We start from the raw sequence: 20,263 nt of genomic DNA, 5'->3' as shown, positions 1-20,263 counted from the left end.
TCGTTATATATTTTAGACTCACTTTTGAAAGTGTATACAACAATACGATATATCGGTATGTTTTAACTCAATTGCGTCGGGGTAATCCAAATATATTATTTGCCCTGGCGGATCTTTTTCCTTGTGTGGATTCTGTGGTAATTTCAACAACCAGTCGGGGATGGAGGTCGTGCTCATGCACTCAAACCCTGCTTTGCCCAGCACGCACTCCAGTATTCACAGGTCGCTGTCACACATCCCCAGACCCGTGAGGATTCCGGGGTAGAATAGGTCTTCAGCAACCCATACTTGCAGTAAAAGGCGACTATGCTTGTCGTAAAAGGCGACTAACGGGATAGGGTGGTCAGGCTCGCTGACTTGGTTGATACATGCCATCGATCCCAATTGCATGGGTCGATGCTCATGATGTCAATCACTGGATTGTCTGGTCCAGATTCGATTATTTTACAGACCACCGTCATATAGCTGGAATATTGCTGAGTGTGGCGTTAAACAACAAAGAAACAAAACATATCCCCATGGTGATTCTGCGTTAGAATTGGTCCCCAGCAGCGTGTGCTGGTCGTGAGTGAGTGAGTGAGTATGGTGTTACGCCACTTTAAGCAATACTCACTCAATATGACGGCGGGGGACACCAGAAATAGGCTTCACACTTTCTTCCCACACACACACACACACAACCGCACACACACACACACACACACACTGTGATATAATTGGGAACTTGACTGCGGTGTGAAAAGGTATGGCGATGTCACCGTGCTTTAAGTGCAGGGATTAATGTACAAAGCACGATTAAAATATCAAATTATTATTAACACGTTCGTAAACTTTAAATAGAAAATTAAACCAAATCGTGCATATTTTCCTAATAATTTTTTTCTACGTTCACTTACATAATACTCAACTGTTCAGCAAAATTTTCAGAATAATTGCTTCTATAACGTTTACGAGATACGCAGTTTCAGCGTTCATTTAGGACGTTTCGCTTTTAAACAATTATGTCAACAGAGGATCATGTTCCTTGACTGAGTTAGTTATCTTTACTCAACCATCATCCGTCCCGACTTGTCGTGGGATTCTACAGGTTCCATGGTAGTTTAATGTGAAGCCCAGATTGGGCGATATGGTCTGCATGCCAGGTCTACACCTTCGTCAGTCCGACTCCACCGCCCACCTTCGAACATAAGAATAACATTCAAAATGCAAAATTCAAGATTAGGTTTTAAGTCAAGTTCGGGGCGCGACGGGTGGCCTAGAAACCGTAATACGTTATGAGGAGTTGCGTCCCTTGACCACGTCAGGATCTTCTGATCGTGGATCCGACTTCCTGATTCGCCCTTAGTATTATCCTTGGTCTGTCAGCACCTACTCGGGTGTTCATCAAACTGGTAAATATCTAGTACCTACCACCACTTCGGAATATGACCTGCGGTTATAACCCCCGCAATGTGAAATCAATCACTGATTCACGATCACTGTGTGTCATTGTACAAAACAAATCGTTGTTATCTTAAATTTCTAAGCGGTGGGTCCATTGTTTATTTGCGACACATATGTTGCTACATTAGGCGTAAGTTAAAAAATAAACGTCTGGAATCTCCTGTTTCATTGGAACGCTTCCCTGGAACACATCTGTTATGGCAGGCTCTCTAAACAATATCTTAAGCTAATATTGTGAATATTTCCGAACCTCGCGGGTGCATATTTCCAGGCGACTGGGTAACGTTAACCAACTGACTGTAACGGAGCTAATGAAGCAGCGAGATCAGTACCCCTCTCCATCATGTGAATGTATTTGACACAAGTGGCACGTATTTGTTTCTCATGACGTCCCGAGATGAAGTGCGCGTTTCCAGGAAAGGGGATATTTCATATCTTATCGACGGAGGCTGAGTTCATGGTGTTCTCGCCCGTGAAAGACTGAATTAAACCTTATTGAAAACAAATTGGAGTCTAACGCACCTGTTCCACATAGGACATTGGCACTAATTGGATAAGTTACAGTTTGTTGAAATTTCCATTTTTGGCTTTCTCACGCGTGTGACACTCAAGCATACGAGTGAACCCGGTGTTTGCTACAAACCAGATACATGTGTTTTTTTGCAACGCAAACATGGTGTGTGTCTAGTACGAAATACTACCCAAGACCTGCATTGCTGCACACTCAAGGTTTATAACAAGGGTGATCAGAGCACACGGAAGACCGGCGTTAATGAAATCATGACGTGAAAAATCACATTTTCATCCAGTGTAAAAGAAATATGAAATGATCTGCCAGACACATACATGGGTAGCCATGATTTGAAGTGGTTCCTCGTCACATTAACCATGCTAAATCGTAAAAGGTGAGGCTAAATGGGGTTTAACGTCGCGTCCAAGATTATTGCACTTATATAGCGACGTGCATGCACGTGTGTGTGGCTGCTTGTACTAGTCCGGACTGATGCCGATTTATACTGCTAGCACACTGAGATACCATGCCACAGTTTAACATGAATACCCCACTCAGACACAGTATACTGATTCCGAGCCGACCAGTCCTTGTTTTAGCCCTTTAATGCCGAGCGCCAGACAGGGTAACAACAAGTACCATCTTTAAAAGTCTTTTGGTATGACGATCGAACCCCGGACCTTCCGCTCTCCGGGCGGACGCTCTACCACTAGACCACGGAGACGGTCCTAAATCATAAAACATAATGACGTTTGGAGAAGAATATTGGCGTAAACACGTATCAGTCTCAGTTGCAATCTACGATGACCCAAATGCGTTAACGAGGCACGGTCATGATCATTGTAAACTTTCATTGTGTTATTTACGTTTAGCGTCATCAACAACTTCTATCTGGGAACTCAGAATATGTTAAAACCCTTTTTAAACCATTCATCATGAATTGGTAAAAACGTTCGGCTGACTTTGCCCAATTAGTGAATTGTTTTCCTCCCTCCCTACCACCTTGTGGAGAGGAAATGCTCGATGCTTAAAGAATTCGTGTTTACGTTGTTTCTTCACAGTTTTTCAGATAATAATGTGTTCCGCTATCATGTAGTCTGGATCTCATTGTGTACGCTGAAATCTCTTCACTCGTATTCTACATCCCTTTATAACAGTACATACACTTGGCAGGGCAAGAATCGTCTTGATTTAGAATGAAGCATGTATTTTGAGCATTAAGAATTGTGAATCTGGATCGTGTGATGTGTTGGCTAAACAAAGTCAGGACGGAAAGCCAAGTAGTTTTAATGTATTTTTGTTTAAACTTCCCAGGTCTGTTGCATGCCTGTCCATATCAGTTTGGCACTTGAACTTGTTGTATTTACGTCACAATTATTTCGTTTGGTGCAAGGCTAAATGGCCTATGAATACACGAGGATTGTCCGTTTAAGACATGGTGTGGATGCCTCTCCCAGTGCTGTTGGTTGTGTCTGTCGTTGAGTTGGATCATTATCAGAAACAACGGAAGACGTTTCAAAATGTGGATAATTGCAATCATCCATCACGCAATCCTGCAAAAAATGTCTTTTATGTTTGTAAGAAAAACAGACCGTCTTTGTTTCTTGATATTATGCCTGTCAATCACCACAGAGACAAGCATCCTGAGTTCCGTAGACCGCCATTATACTGTCTGTATCTGGTAACCCTGCTGGCTGAGGGATGCCAATGTTATGTAATTGGGTACCCCACCATGCAATGCATATGCTGCATTTCCTGTTATGGCAGATGTAGATTTTGTGACTGCAGCTATTTGAAGTATCCTTGACCCAGTTATGTTCAGACTTAGCGGAAGAAAGGAATATAGATTTTCAAGGCAAAGTTCTTTCGTTTGGTTTCCTCAACGTGAGACGTGCATGTGTTAAATAAGGCTCTGCATACGCTATTGCATACATTGCATACAACCTTAATTGACTTCATTGGCTAGGCGTTATATCGACTATATTTAAAGAAGCTACCTTGTGTCTGTATCAATAGAGTGGGTGAGTGTTATTTTACGTCATGTCAGCATTATTTCAGCTATATCGTGGCGACATGTCAATATAACACGTCAACGCCACACAGCAACCAGTCAAGATCATCTGCCGAAAAAGTTTCCATCGGGCGCAAAAGGCAAATAGTGGCGAAAGTCATATGAACAGATAACATATCGGTGACGACAGTGAGTGAGTGAGTTGGGTTTTACGCCGCTTTTAACAGTATTTCAGTTATATCACGGCGTGTCAGCTTAATGTGGGAGGAAAGCCCGAAGTGATGCAGGTCTCAGACGTTTACCACTTCGGTGAAACCCACGAGCACGGGTATGGTGCTGACAAACCTAGAAACATAATCGGGGCGAACCGGTATTCGAACCCTCAATCATAGGTTTCTGGCGTGCCCAAGGGACGCAACTCTGCACAGCGAATCGCGGCGCCTTAGACGACTGGGCCACCCGTGCCCCCGGTGACGACTGCAGGTTTTTGCGAAAAGGGTAAGCATGTCCTGACCCACCGGTAGTACCCGCCACCCACACAACTTGTACAACAAAGCAAGTGTATGTTTCTTGCCTGACGCGGCACAGCAGTACTCCCTCAATACGACGACGGCCTGTAAACAATCGAGTCTTGACCAGACAATCCAGTGACACGATAGCGCGTTAACGGCTTCTTGTAGGAACCGCCTGATGTGGATCGGGTGGGGACAATGGGAAACTCGATTGTGTGGCACCATGACCCGAGGTGGGACGTTCTCATGCAGTAAACCACTGGTTTGCCTGGCCTCAATCTCATCAAAATCAGATCTTGGTTCTCGCTACCGCTGATGAAAGACTTGAGGCCATCCGCACCTCCACGTCAGAACGAACTGATTTTAATGATATTGACCTGGCCTAGAGTCCGCTGTTTACAGGCCGTTGAGAAATATCATGCTGATGGATAATGGTAAATGATGCTGACTACGGCATAAAACGTCATGTACTCAGTTATTCAATTTTGATTACCTGTACCGTACAAGACCGCCTCCGTGGTCTAGTGGTAGAGCGTCTGCCCGGAGAGCGGAAGGTCGAGGGTTCGATCCCTGGCCGCATCATACCAAAAGACGTTAAAAGATCGCAGTTGTTGATACCCTGCGTTGGGCTAAAACAAGGACTGGTCGACATGGAATCAGTACTATGTGTAGGTATTATCGGTTAAACTGCGGCATGTTATCTTTGTGAACAAGCACTAAAAAATCGGCATTGGTCCGGACGAGTACGAGCAGCCACACACGCACGCACGCGCACATGCATGCACGTGGCTATATACGTGATATAAACCGGAAAGCGACGTTAAACCTCCCCTCACCTGTACTGTACATGTTACCACCCTGACTATGTGTTATTTCTATTCCAGTGGCATGTCTGACCTGCACGTCCAGTGACCTGATGAGTATCCAGGAACCCTGTCGGGCGGAGAACGATGAACTCGTTAAACACATCGGGACCAACCATAGCAGCCAGTTGTGCAAGTGAGTGTTTTTCATTTTGATATGTTTCGAGTGAGTGAGTGAGTATGGTTTTACGCCGCTTTTAGCAATATTCCAGCAATATCACGGCGGGGGACACCAGAAATGGGCTTCACACATTGTACCCATGTCGGGAACCGAACCCGGGTCTTCGGCGTGGCGAGCGAACGCTTTAACCACTAGGCTACCCGACCGCCCCTGATATGTTTCGAGGTATAAGAGTTCAGTTCCTGTTCCTCGAAGGCTGTTTCACTTGCAGAAATTCAAACATGCATAATATTTATTATCTAATAGAACACAAGTTACCATTACACGTTAACGAATCTAGCTATCTGATTTTCTTTACATGACGGCCTGTACGGAAATCATGACGTCATTAAGTTTGAATATGACGTCATTTGCTTGTCACGTCACAATTGATCGCACTTCATTTTGTGTCCGATGGTGGTCACAGGATAAATGTTATTGTCAGACACAAACATTTTAATATAATTCATTCGTTTACCTCCTTCTACATTCGGTCTCGTGGTGCATGAAAATAACCAGTCTAGATTATCCACCGAAACAGATTACAATTTGGTGCAAAGGCCGAACAAGATGTGAAAACTATATGCATGCACCACCAAACTCAGTGACGACAACAGGTGCTTCCGAAAAGGGTGAGCATGCCCTCCTGCCAACCCGCCATCCACACAATTTGCATATCATCTCGTAAAACTCGAACTCATGACATATAACTAATCATCTATTACTGTTTTAGTGATGTGTAACAGCGAGGCTTAGTCTAACTTAACAAGAGCATAGACCGGGGATATTTAACAGATGTGATAACAATCCATGTACTCTTTTAAAGTGTTCTTTTCTTTTTCATAAATGCGTTTCCTTTAAAACGTTTCTTTCCTTCTTTAAATTATAACTTGTGTCAGAACCAGATGCTTTGAACACAACTTCTTAAAAATCAATATGTGCTTTAAAGTGAGATTTCTCCCATCGTGTTATTGTTGGAATATTGCTTAAAATCGGCGTAAAACCATACTCAATCATTCCCTCACTTTGGGGTTTAGCTTCATCAGAGTAATTGAGTTGTGTGCTTCTAAGCACCAAAATATAATAACTAATAACTGACTGACAGTTGTTTATTTTTCTGAGTGTATGATACCTGATGGACAGACACAAACCCACCTCCTGTCAATCAAACACGCCATCCTGTCAGCTGTGTGTGCTCGAAGGTCATCATTAAACTATTAACACCATTTACATGGCTCCCAGTAGAGGTTAAGCTCTGCGCGAAAGTACCGCATCCCCTTGTCGATTGCATCAACAGCTGAAATAGTCGACCTTATTTGTTTGCCAGAGAACACAAATTCCACTTTTCATTATGTATCGTTTGTCCTCCCTGATATGTTATTGACATTGTTTTTTGTTGTTTTCATGATCGGCATGTACTGACATTTTTTTCTCAAATAATTCTGCCAGTGTAAAAGACGACAGATGTCTATTTTTGAGTTGTACATGCGGGAATTAACTGAATACGTATAAACTTATACTTTTCATTTGAAATTGGTGCTCATTCATATCACTGATAATTAATGTTAATGCTTTTTTGCATGATAATAACACATGGTCAAATAATCAGAAAACGCAAATTTCCCCCTGGAGAATGAATTCTTGCAACAGACAGTATTGGTCGATGTTTGCAAACAAGTGCTGAATGCTTCATAAAGAGGAACGTGCCTAAACCATTAAATATTGATCCACGTTTTGTACTTCCGCCATGTCATTGAATGCGAGGAGTTGCAGGGAGGCCAGACATTTCAGCAGCATCATAAGGCATTTGGAATAGCAGTAAGAATGTTAGTGGTTTGGACAAAGAAGAATGGGAAAACGGGAGGGCTTCCGAACACCTTTTTATTTACTCTGATGAAGGAGTTCTGAAAACAATTGACAAAAATAATAAATCTCTTTGTTTTAACACAAAATATTCATACAATCACTAAATATATAAAATACATCTCAATCATAATTCAATCCAGTTAGCGTGTCCACAATGCAACTGTAACTATAGGTTGAAGCCTCCCCAGACAGAGAATTCCACTCGATTCAGTTATTCACTACAGTTTTGAAAATACAAAGAATTGTTGGTTAGGCTTGTTCATGTCTTGTTTTATGCCCCCAACCTTGATTTTATCTTTTTTTTAACAACTTGAACATTTCACTATGATCGTGGATTTAAATCCCATATTCGCCCTGATTATGATTATCTGTTGTCAGCACCATACCCGTGCTCGTGGGCTTCACCACGTGGTAAAAGTCTAAGACGAGCATCACTTCCCACACCAAGCTGGCACGCGGTGATACATTATACGGAGATTTATCATTTGTAATTTGTTACCGTTGACAATGACGTCTAATACTCAGAATCACATTCTTGTCTCACTATCAAGGAGAACCCAGAATCTGCAGATGAGGGTCACGTGTGCTACTAAATCCGTGTCTATGACGTGTCTCGGTCCGCCCATGTATGACGAGCTTCACTGAATCAATGAGTCCACAAGCTTCTATCAGCCTCACGTGGCAACGACAAAGGAAGATACTAATCTCAATAAATAAAACATAGCCTTGACATTCAGAAGCTATTGATCTGCATGTCATTACTGCAAATATTCTGGAAAACTGTGGACAGTCTGTCTTTACCGAATTATTTTACTCTCCCAAATCCCAAAGATGTCTTTCAGATACAGAAATAGCAGAGATATGTTATTGCAGTGCAATAGTAACTAGTATCCTACAAGGTTATAATGATGACTGGATCAGTACTACAGTAATTAAGTACTGACTAGGGGTGGTATGGCAGCCTTGTGGGTTCGAGTCCATATGTGAAGCCCATCCCTGGTGGCCTGTAGACAATGAAGCTTGAACCAGTACCATGTTATCGGGGACCTATTCTGACCCGGATCCACAAGGGGGGGGGGGGGGAGATAAGATTTTGTTTCTATGTACAGTTTCTGTGGGTGTTTTTCAAATAGTAGTAAGATGCTTGTCTCAGTTGTATCCCTTATCTTGGGTCTGCAGTTTAATCTCCGACTTATCTTTGCATCGAACATTACACAAAGATATTTGTCTTGAATCACTTTGCAACACTTTCTACAATTACGTTGAACATTTGCTGATAAATATACGTTTTTCATTCCTTTAGGAGCAAAACATTAAATGTTTGTAGTAAACATCTTATGTCGGCATGGGAGATGTAATGAAATACAGCCGAATAAGTGATTACGAATTCATGCAAGTACCCAGATATGGTCCTTCTCGTAACTGATCTTTAAGTTTATGGTGAGCCATCTGCACAAAAACGCACGTTTGTCGGATATTCTTTTATTGACCGATTCCGGATAAAAGATCAGAGTACAAGACTGTGACAGTCATTGAGCAGAAGGCTCGGATGAACAAATGATAGCATCTCTATGCCCTGATGGTAAAGGCTTCTTGTCAGCTCATATGTCAAATTACTTTGGCTAAATGCAAATAGGATTTTGTCGCTTTTATTAATTTGAACCCGTTCAGTAGCTAGACAAAAAGGGCATCATTAGATAAGTAGATCAAATACAGTTTCGAATGAAGGTGTACACTTTTTTTCAGAATGACAGCGTCTATACGCCATAAAGCTATACAACCGTCGTGGTTCATTTCTGTATGTTCAGTCTTGGGTGGTCTCTTGTTGATACTGGTGTCTTCATCTTGGTCCAGTGCTGTATTAATCTGCTGCAACGTTCATATGATAGCACTCTTTCATTAACTTCATTCCCGCTGAATCCATTTTAACTGATTACATTTTGTGTTCACTGATTCGGTTCGTTGCACCCAAACTTTTTTATTTCATTAGTTCAACATTCACGTGAAAATAATCAAATATGTATAATTCAGTGATATTGATTTTCAAGAAATGCTGTTATGCTACATCTTTGCAAATTGGAAATAGAAATAGAACCCTAAATTATAGTTCGCAGAACTTGCCATTGTTTTCATGCAACGTTATTACTCACGAAAAGATTCTGTAATCGATTTTCTTGAACCTTACGTTTAGAGCTCCATATTGTCGATGCTAAACAGATAACAGTTATCCCAATGACTCAAATAGGTGAAAATGTCAGAACTGGATGTTGAAATGTATGTGCCATGTCTTTGTCAGGATCATTTATAAGGACGAAGGTTAATATCCGTAATGAATTGCTATGAATCACCACAACCATATGTTGACTCTTCATTGATGACATCACTCCCTCATTTACAACAAAACGTGCTGAGGTAACTAAGGAACTATAAGGAACTGCAATGATTCAGTCATTTGTTTGATCGCTCACGGCCCAACAAGCAATATTTCGTGGTGAATACGGAAAACCTTTGTCGTCTGTTGGACCATTCATCCATATGGCGGGAATACGTGGCACGTCTAGCCGACAGTCATGTCCCCGGATGACCAATAATGGTGTCGCCATCAACGCTCTGATGCGATGAGAAAATGTTGACGCGTTGATTGTGTGCGTTAGTAGCTATTTCTAATTTATGCTTTCAGACTAAGAGTAAAACCAACTCTCTGAACTGTAATCAGGGATGTTATTTATGCAAAGGATATTTAAAACAATGCAAGAATTGTTTCTTATTTTCTCAGTTTGATTGTAAAAGCTCAAGAAAAAGGAAACTAAGTATTAACACAGGTCCCTATGGTTTGGGTTATAAGACACTGTATCAGGAGACAGTGATTTCTGCTTGGCTTCATGGTGTATTTCTAGAGCTTGTGACAGGACTGCAGTCACCCTCCTACAGAATGTGTGTTTATAGAACTTTGCTTGTATAATCCTGTGGACATGGCCGTTGTGCTAAATGCCCTATAATTGGTTAGCTTTGGGTTGCATACTCCCCAGGGAGCTGAGAATGAAAATTGATCCATTGACCGGGGTAATAATAGTGTAGCGCTATGAACATCCACTTGGTGAATGGAATCTGGCGCATTATAAATGCACAATTATTATTATTATTATTATTATTATTATTATTATTATTATTATTATTAGCTTTGTACAGTGTAGCAACCCTTCTGTTAACTGTTACTGGAAATATATCAGAATATTTCTAGATGCGGTTGCCTTTTGAAAAGATCGAAGTAAACAATGTGTTTTTATTCACAACTTAACTCATCAAATCTATTGCTCTAAACTCTTGTTGAGTTCCTGGAACATTACTATTGGACACATACTCAAGGCCAATCTGGGATTCGAACCCACATCCAGCGAATCCTGACACGACAAAGGGATGCGAATCTGTGCAGCATATTGCAGCCTTTGAACAATAGGACACCTTTTCCGCCTAACCATAAGCAAAACTACCGATTCTGCATCAAGCCGAAGATAATTTTGAATTTTTTTTCAAATCTACTTTGGAAGTTTGCCACTGTATCTACAACTTGAAGGTTGTCGAGTGCTTTTTAGCTCGTCGACCTACCCCATCATGTTGAGCTGTTACAGCAGGTTTTAAGAGAAAACAAAATACACAGAAAAGTAAATAACAACATATATGTTGGGTTACATGCAGCCTGTTAAGAATCACATAGATGGAACATCGAGATTTTAACGACCTTGTGGAAATGTATCCTTGCTTCGACCAGGAGTGTAACACCCTGCTATCTATGGCTCGCTTAGTGCCATTTAATAGCTTTACTTGCATGTTGGTATGTTCATGTGTAAACTACATACACAGTTTGAATATTTACTAGCTGAAATAAATGTGTATCCTTGGTAACATACCAAAAGTGTTCATATGCATGTTTATAGAGAATGTTGTGTCAATACTTTTAAGCTTTTTAACGTTTGTCACAACAATTGCTCTTATCTCCTAAGGCAAATTCCGACTGGCATTCGAGGATGATGAAAAACTTTGTATCATTTTATCAGGTGTGTAAGCTGTATCTGTGTGTATGCCTGCGTGTGCTTGCTTGTTTGCGTGTTTGCGTGTTTGCGTGTTTGCGTGTGTGTAACATTGACTGATACGGAATGTGATAAGGATTTTGATAATGCTTTTGTATTTGTTGTAAGTAGCTTATGATCGTATTTGTTAGACATTGCCTTTTACTACCAAAAGGATAAGTACATGAGTTCGGTAAATATCATTATGGCCAGTTATGACACAAGCCAGGAACGTCAAGCTACGATTGGATGTCGATGACCGCCATGTTGCTGTCACATATGAAGATACAAAGTTCTTTATCACTTGTGGTAACATTGAAGTACAAAATCTTTGGAAACTGGAATCTGTCATTGAGAAATGACATGTCAGTCACCCAACTGGTCACGTATTGGTTGGCCATGAAATTGTGTTACTATACAGGTATTGTTTTCCACCTCTTTTGGTGGAAGCCACGGGCACGGGTAGCAAAGGTGTAATAGGATCCTGACATACCTGTGACATGAGCCTTGAGCCACTCAGTTTGGTGTTTCTAACTACCGTGAGGGATGGGGATAGGGATGGGTAGATTTCGCTCCTTGGTCAGCACTGGGGATATGCGATAACACTTTGACACTAATATGATTTATTTTCATATATATTTATATATTTACCTTCACTATGGTTAACAATCGAAGTAAAACATGATGACTGTAAAGGCAAGTCCTACATTATGTGAACGTATATTTCAATCGATCGCCCTTTGAGGTAATTCAGAAATGTGATCTTCATTACTTCGTCGTATCCTCTCTGCTTCTGTTACCATAAACAGCATATTGTCAAAGACATCCAGTACCACGCAGATAGGGACGTGTTACATATCATGGATTCATTACTATAAAAGGACAAGTATTACTCAAACAGAAGCTGGTCAATATCAGATATACAAAATGAAGGCCATGAGATCTCCCTGGTTTCGGCAGGACTTGCGGATGACCAGACAGACGCAATGTGATTCCAGCCATAACCGCACCAGGTCTAGACTCTGTATGAGATGCAGAGATCGACAATCCATCAAAGTCCAGACAATTGATCCGAGTGGTATTGGATCTCGTGAACTGACCATTGATTCCTGGGCATGACGGCGGTCTGACCAGCTTGTCCCTCATCGCTGACTAATACCCCCGAGGGGTATAATGTCAGGAAATATCTCCATCCAGCTTCCTCCGTTGGTACCTAAGATTTAGATTTGGAGTGAGTCAGTGAATGTTGTTTTGCACCTAGGTCAGCTATATATGTCCTAGCGGTCTGTAAATAATAGAATCTGGGCAAGGTGACCCAGTGGTTGACAACACGAGCATTGATTCATGACGTCAGGTCATGACGACACACATTCGGCCAGGTAACACATTGTAACCGGCTTATGGCAGGCATGGGGTTGGGGTCCCAATCAGACCAGGATTCCCCACGAAGTTCACTGGTATCTTAGTGTAGACAAGCATGAACATTCCCACGGATATAATTTGATGTTTTGTTTTAATGCCACACTCAGCATAAGTCTAGCTACATGACGGCGGCCTGTAAATAATCAAGTCTGGACCATACAATCCAGTGATTGACATAATGAGCATGGATCTAAGCATCAACCAAGTCAGCGAGTCTGACCAACCCATTCCGTTGGTCGCCTCTTACGAAAAGCATGGGCTGCTGAAGACAGATTCTACCCTGGATCTTGACGGGTTATACATCGTAACCACGATGCGTACGGGAAGCATGGAGTCGGGGTCCTCATCTGAGTTCTTGAGTTAGTGGCATCTGAGTATAGATATGATTTGATGCAGTGCCGTTTATACTGAGTTTCTGTTTATATGCACCTTGCATGTCACAGGAATCATATTCATATCGTGAGTCTGCAGAGATGAGGCATATGTGTGTAGTCTTTGATGAGGCTACCTGTGAGGTATCATTAATCAATATCAGTCAATGGGCTATAGCCTGTTTATGTACGAGGGTTGGCTGAAATGTGCTGAGCCACACTACGAAGGATGTGTCGTACCCCCTTAATAATTTACATGTATTAAGTAAAGTACTTTCAATGCAGACTGCATTGGAGTGAGTGAGTGAGTTTGATTTTACGCCGCTTTTAGCAATATTCCAGCAATATCACGGCGGGGGACACCAGAAATGGTCTTCACACATTGTACCCATGTCGGGAATCGAACCCGGGTCTTCGGCGTAACGAGCGAACGCTTTAACCACTAGGCTACCCGACACCCCTGACTGCATTGGAACCAAACACACAACCAGGTAGCATAATATTATTTCAGATTTCAAAGTGACAAGATATTCGCTGTTGATGAAAATGGCCAATATTGGCTACCATACTATTACGTGTGAATTATAGCTAAACAGAATGAATGACCTGTTAACATGCCGTAAAAAATGTACAGTACAATAACATGCAATTATACGAGTCTGAGATGGGTCTGTAGAAAGCCAAAGATTGAATTTTAACACTGGGGCTTTGCGACACCAACTTGTAGAGACGATTATTTCTGAATAATATCGGACTGATATATACATGGTGGTCTATACGCGGAGTAACCGTATGAAGGAGACTATGTGAGAACGTGTTTTCAATAACTCATAAGCTTGTAGAGACGTCTTATCCAGACGGGGCGGTCGGGGAGCCTAGTGGTTAAAGCGTTAGCTCGTCACGCCGAAGACCCGGGTTCGATTCCCGACATGGGTACAATGTGTGAAGCCCATTTCTGGTGTCCCCCGCCGTGAAATTGCTGGAATATTGCTAAAAGCGGCGTAAAACCTCACTCACTCACCCACTCTTTTCCAGACCTAAGGTTCCGCTTAAGAATCAAGTCTGAATAACATCGGATTTGTTTTAATGTCGCTTGGACGTAATGTGAACTGAAGTTTTGACTGACATTTTGATAAGTTTGTTCCTTTTACCTTTCAGCGCTTTGCACAAACTGTGGTTCTGCGTGGCCAAGAACGTGCCCCGTTGTTTCCACAACATGACCGCCATCCACCAGGCGTTCACCCACTCGCCCCACAACTGCCGCATGGGCAGGGATGACTTCCTGAAGATACAGGAGATCATCAGAGAGAACGAGAAGAATGGGGGTACCTCCCCGACGCCCACCACCACCGCCACCCCATCACCCCCACCTAAAGGGGGTAACGAGGACGACCCTGGCTACACCGTGGGGCACCAGGGAGGACAACCCAACAGTGGGGGTAAGCTCTGACATATTGTCTTTGAAGCGATTTTTAAAATTGTCTTTTAATATAAAATAGAGTCCAGAGAATCTCTTCATTTCCAAAACTTGCCAATGTATTGAAAGACTTTGGGATCTGTTTCTCGAATAGATTGAATCAGTTGAATAGTTTAGGTCCGGGGAATGTTAGTAGATCAAGACGACTTTATATGGAATAGATTGAGTGGTTTGACGCCGCTTTTAGCAAAATTCCAGCTCGAGCTTGACGGAGACGCGAAGAATCTTCTTCATACATTGTAACCATGTGGGACTCGAAACCGGATCTTCGGTGTGACAAGGCAATGCACCAGCCTCTTGTACTTTATTCTGTTCATGGATGCTCTCTCTGCTAACATTGTGTGTATATTACTCGAGGCATTCCCTTTAGCTTAGTCATACTATAATGTCGGCAAATCAGTGAGGGGATGTCTATTGTTTACGGGATATTCTTTGGGCTCTAGAGCATTGTAGCATTGAGTATATGTCAAAGAATCACTGTGTCCGACTAATATGTTAGCTTAAATGGTCTTTATACGTGTGTCTGTGTATGACTGCCCATATATAAATGATATATCATTGAAATCTGTTTCTGGATTTTAAAGATTATTGTCCCAGCCTGTGTGATTCAATGAAAAGGGATATCGATAACTCCAGAGCCTGTAAATTAGAAGATTAATCCAATTCAGTACACTAAACTAGCCACAAGAACGTGAGACCTTAATGTACTAATATGAACTTTGCGTAGACGCCCGCTGAGACTGGTACCACTTTGAGGTTCTACTTTCTGATATTTTTCATATAACATTTCATTTCTATTTCAGGTTCTGTGGTGAAGAGCTGTGATCACGTGACATATTTGCTGCTGAGCTTGCTAATATTGGTGCATACACTTCCGGTAACACTTCCGGTGCTATAACTATCCGTGGATATACTTTGAATGTCTTCAGGATATGGTCTGACTGTTGGATTTGGAGAAAACATGAACAGGACCTCATTACGTGTATGTTCCATACGACCGGACATTTACTTTGGTGGTTTATTTTGCAACTGACCAATTGCCATGTCGGAGGTGTGTCCTTGACCTAAAGGTCAACACAAGAACTGTCTGGCTTTGCGACTTCAGCCTTGAGTAATTTAATATCGCTTTTCATTCGTGTGTTAATCAAACAGACTCAGTCACGATTGTGTAATTAGATTATCTATCATTTCATACATATCACTCAGTTATCAGGGTGGGGTCAAATATACCTGACGTAAACCAACGTTTACACATTTTGGCATGCAAAAGAATGTTATTAGCATTTCTCATGAATTAATCGAGTTTCCTAGCCTTGTTTAAACATTCCTTTGTAGACCTCGTGCGAAAAACGTTCAAGCTGATGTCGACAACTTGTAACAAAGTTTTTTTTCACGTTTTTCTCTCTCACTGACAAATCATTCAACCCTTAGAGAGGGTACTAAACATCTCGCGCCTATAAAACCATGGGATCAGCCATGATCATGAAGACCTTTATAAAGAAAGTAAAAAGCCTCCGGCGCTGTAAAATCTGCTCGTGATATACATTTCTGCTACAACCATCAAAAGGTTTTAAATAAAGCTGGATAACATTTGCAGATGTGCACATGGTAGTGTTGCGCCTGTGTGTCTTCACCAGGAAGTGAAACGGCTTACGAAAACTGGAACTTTTTCTCTTCATTTCTTACCATATTATATCTTAATTCTGTTGGGACCTTATTGACTCACCCAGTAGAGAGCTCCACCCTGTTTCAGTTCGAGGTCATTTTGTTTACTAACATTGTAATTCCAGATTGATTGGGGACCAATTAACAAATGTATGTTTGCAAGGGTTAATATATATGCGTGTGTATGCATGAATGCAGTAACGTACTATGTCGTAATTGCCAATATATTCATGTTTTGTTTTCATATGTTTATGATTGTTACCAAACAGATGTATTATTTATACTAAGAACTGTTCGATTAAGCTATGCTTGGTGTGAATTAATTCAACTAAAACAATTATCACTTACATAAAATCAAACGCACAATTTTAAGGGGATCCGAGAATATAATGCTTATATAATATGAACACAACAGAAATGCTTTGATTGTACTGCAGAAAGTGTATCGAGGTATCAAAGTCATTTGATCGGGGACGGAATTCCTTTTTGGACGATAAGATTTGATTACAATCGCCCCTGCTTATGAATATGGGAAGGGTTTTGTCGCTTTGATTGTGTAACCACAGTGGAGATGAAAGAGGTTGGTTGGTTGGTTTGTTGTTTAACGCCGCACTCAGCAATATTCCAGCTATATGACGGCGCTCTGTAAATAATTGGGTCTGGACCAGACAATCCAGTGATTGATATCATGAACATCGATCCTCGCAATGTGGGATCGATGACATGCATCAACCAAGTCAGCGAGCCTGACCACCCGATCCCGTTAGTCGCCTTTTACGACACGCATAGTCGCGTTTTACGGCAAGCATGGGTTGCTGAAGATCTATTCTACCCCGGATCTTCACGGGTCGGAGATGAAAGCGGACTCAAATACAGGAGTTCAAAACAGTAACAGTTATCAAGAGAAAGGTTACTGGCTTTGTAGAGAATATGGAATGATATATCATATCAGAAATGTATTTTTTTTTGTTGCAGATAGGTAAAGAACATGTTGAGTTACTTCTAAATATTTAGAATACCTGTACGCATTGAAAATCCCTTTTGCTTGATCCAACCTGTTCATTCTGGGCAGTCAGATTAAAGAGTGGCCGGCGTAACACATGCTTTGAGTGTTGAAATTGCTAATTTAATATTTTATGTTCCTTCACCGTCTACGTGTTGAACATCACGGTGGTCATGATGATGAAGATGTTGAGGATGATTATTATGATGATGAACAAATGAAGACAATGGGCGCTTATCATATGGCACGCAGTGAATTTCCCAGTTACTGGTACTTCGTCTGTATATAATTGAGTACAAAGTATGTGCCGCCCATTAAGGATATATATATATATATATCTCGTTAGATTGTTTAAATGCTTTGTGGTATATTTTTGTATATTTTGTTTGTCAATTAACCGTTATTATTGGACCTGACGATGTAATTCATTCGTAAAATTCTGGTTTTATATGAATATTATGGTAAACCAGCCAATTTGCACAAATGCTTTCACCATGTTTCATTTGGTATACTTATGTATTGTTGTATTGATTTATTCAAGACGTTGATTACGCAAATGTACGTAGTTTAAGCTGCTCCTGTACTGAAACACAAAAGAAGAGTCACAATCAGTGTTAAAGGGGGGCTCTGCCCGACGGCCTTGCGTCCATTTCAAATTCTAGGTCTGTTGACATTGTTCACATTGTCTGCGTGATTTAGGCCATCTTTAGCTGCATTTTTATATACAACATTACATTTGAGTTAGCAGACAAATACAGCGGGGTTTGATATACATGATTGCCATAAAGAACGAGGGTTTTGAGTAAATGAAAAGTGACAAAATTAAAAAAAGGTTGGTATAACTGCTATTTGGCCCGGGCATAGTCGCCTTTCCCCCCTGATACACTTACATAGCTCTAGCAATTCACGTCCCATGGCATTAAGTGATCGACTATTTGGTATTCTGGGGGAGGGGCCTCGGATTTTATTCGAAACCTGGAGGAAAAGGTCTTACCCAAGATAACATTCTCGCTGGACATGGTCGATGTTGTGAAATATAATATGTTACTGGCCCAAAACAAAGTCTTTGGCTTGTCCTTTCAGAATGAATCTTTTTCAAACAGAAATCCCATCCCCAGAATATTACATGGGACGTACAAACAGACTGGTGAAAACGTTTAGATGTAAGGAACACTTGATTGTTCGTCATGTCATGACCAAATCCCACCGAGAAAGCTGATGTCTACTACTCCTTAGCAACTTTAATGTGTGTTGATACACACCCAGCTTTATTATCTTCCTGTTTCTTTTGAGTGTCAGTTCGTTTCTGCCTGCCTTCAACCACGACGGTACACCACTACTTTTGCAACAATCGCAGCCCCGTGAGAAAATGCAATCTCTGCTTGTCGAACTTCCTCAGTAATGATTTTCAAACATTGTTTTGCCGCGATCCTGATTTTGTTCAGTAGTACCTATACCTGCTGATCGTAAATGGTTGTGAACTTGTAGGTCTACACATTATCTACCTTTGTTGTTTGTGCTCTGGTATGTACAATTTTGCTAGAAACCTTCGCCTCTTGGAGGCTGCTGGTGTATATTTGTTCATGGTGGAAGGGTATTTGTAGATAGAACATATTGTTCACAAGTCACGACTAACATTTGTGGTATACAAGTTTGTGACCGGTTCATTGATAATGTTCACGACTACCCTACGCCCAGTAATCCACCTTCAGAGTTGGTCAGTTTACGTCCATGTCCATATCAAAAGTAACATGACAATAGTCACAATCAACTACAAGATATCTGAAAAAAGTATTTTCCAATCAGAAAAGTTGCCCCAGTTGCCATAGGCAACCACTAAGGAAATCAATCATATTAAAGTTGAACAGATCAAGTATATTTTCAAATGCGTATATTAACTGGTGTTAGAAAGACATCGTGAAAATGTAATCCATGAACCTGTCGCAGAACAGAAGGCATATGACTTACCTCCCCTTACGTCCCATCCTGGCGGCAAGTGATGGAACTAGGTGTAGGGCTGCGTCAATCGGTGACGTGTGACAAACACCTCAACTGCGGAGTTGTACAATTTATGAGAATCACAGTTCGGCCTGTGTCCGTGTACATGTACATTTTGTGAGTGTTTATCTACTAATGTAGATATGAACCATCCTCGGTGTCTTGGGTTGATATATTCATATCTGTTTCCAAATCTCTTGGATATCGGGCAACGCAACCTTGATTTAATTGTATGCTATATGATATTTGTTACGTACCATCAGCGGATTAATCGATAGCCCTTGTTTGTGTGAATTATCGTCCATTGGCATGTTAATGTTTAAGTGGTGTCAGGAACGTCTGTGTCAAGAGTGTAATCACTTATCCGACAATGGCAAAACCTGGGTATTTGCACTAGATAGTAAATTAACCTTGAACACCGAGGATGGGTATAAAGTTAAGGGTTGTACAAATTGTGATTGTATAACCAGACTTCGTTCTCGACATCGGTGTGCTTGAGACAACAGCTATGAGTTGTATTTGTTTCCTCACGATTAAATTTATTTTTTACAGTTGACAAGAATCAATAAAATCAGAATTTGCATATTTTGTGTTTGACTTTTTAATATTGCGAAGAACGAACCAGAAGGCATCATCCGAGCTCTGTTTGCGGTACAACAAGGTCCAAAGAGCTTAGGTTATCAGTATCTGAGTGAGTGAGTGAGTGAGTGTGGTTTTACGTCGCCTGGAGCACTATTCCTGGACGAGGGGGTACCAAGAATGGGCTTCACACTATGTACCCATTTCGGGAATCAAACTCGGGTGTTTGGCAAGACGAGTAAAAGCTTTTACCACCAGGGTACATGAACAGGATTACATGAGAAGAATGGGGACAGAGGGGTAGCCTAGTGGTTA

At 41.3% G+C, this 20,263-nt stretch overlaps 1 protein-coding gene across 1 annotated transcript in view; it reads left to right on the top strand.

The window, feature by feature from the left end:
• Positions 1-19,952, top strand: part of LOC124148817 — an 81,808-nt gene extending 61,856 nt beyond the window's left edge. Inside the window, exons 2-4 of the mRNA XM_046520126.2 lie at positions 5,362-5,476; positions 14,385-14,665; positions 15,507-19,952. Of these exons, the coding sequence (XP_046376082.2) occupies positions 5,362-5,476; positions 14,385-14,665; positions 15,507-15,601 (491 nt within the window). The 3' untranslated portion in view covers positions 15,602-19,952. The remainder of the gene's footprint in view (positions 1-5,361; positions 5,477-14,384; positions 14,666-15,506) is intronic.
• Positions 19,953-20,263: the final 311 nt, after the last annotated feature.

This window comes from Haliotis rufescens, unplaced genomic scaffold, assembly GCF_023055435.1.
Source record: "Haliotis rufescens isolate VD_foot unplaced genomic scaffold, xgHalRufe1.0.p SCAF_6, whole genome shotgun sequence".
Lineage (NCBI taxonomy): Eukaryota > Metazoa > Mollusca > Gastropoda > Lepetellida > Haliotidae > Haliotis > Haliotis rufescens.
This window is presented reverse-complemented; position numbering and strand designations above follow the sequence as displayed.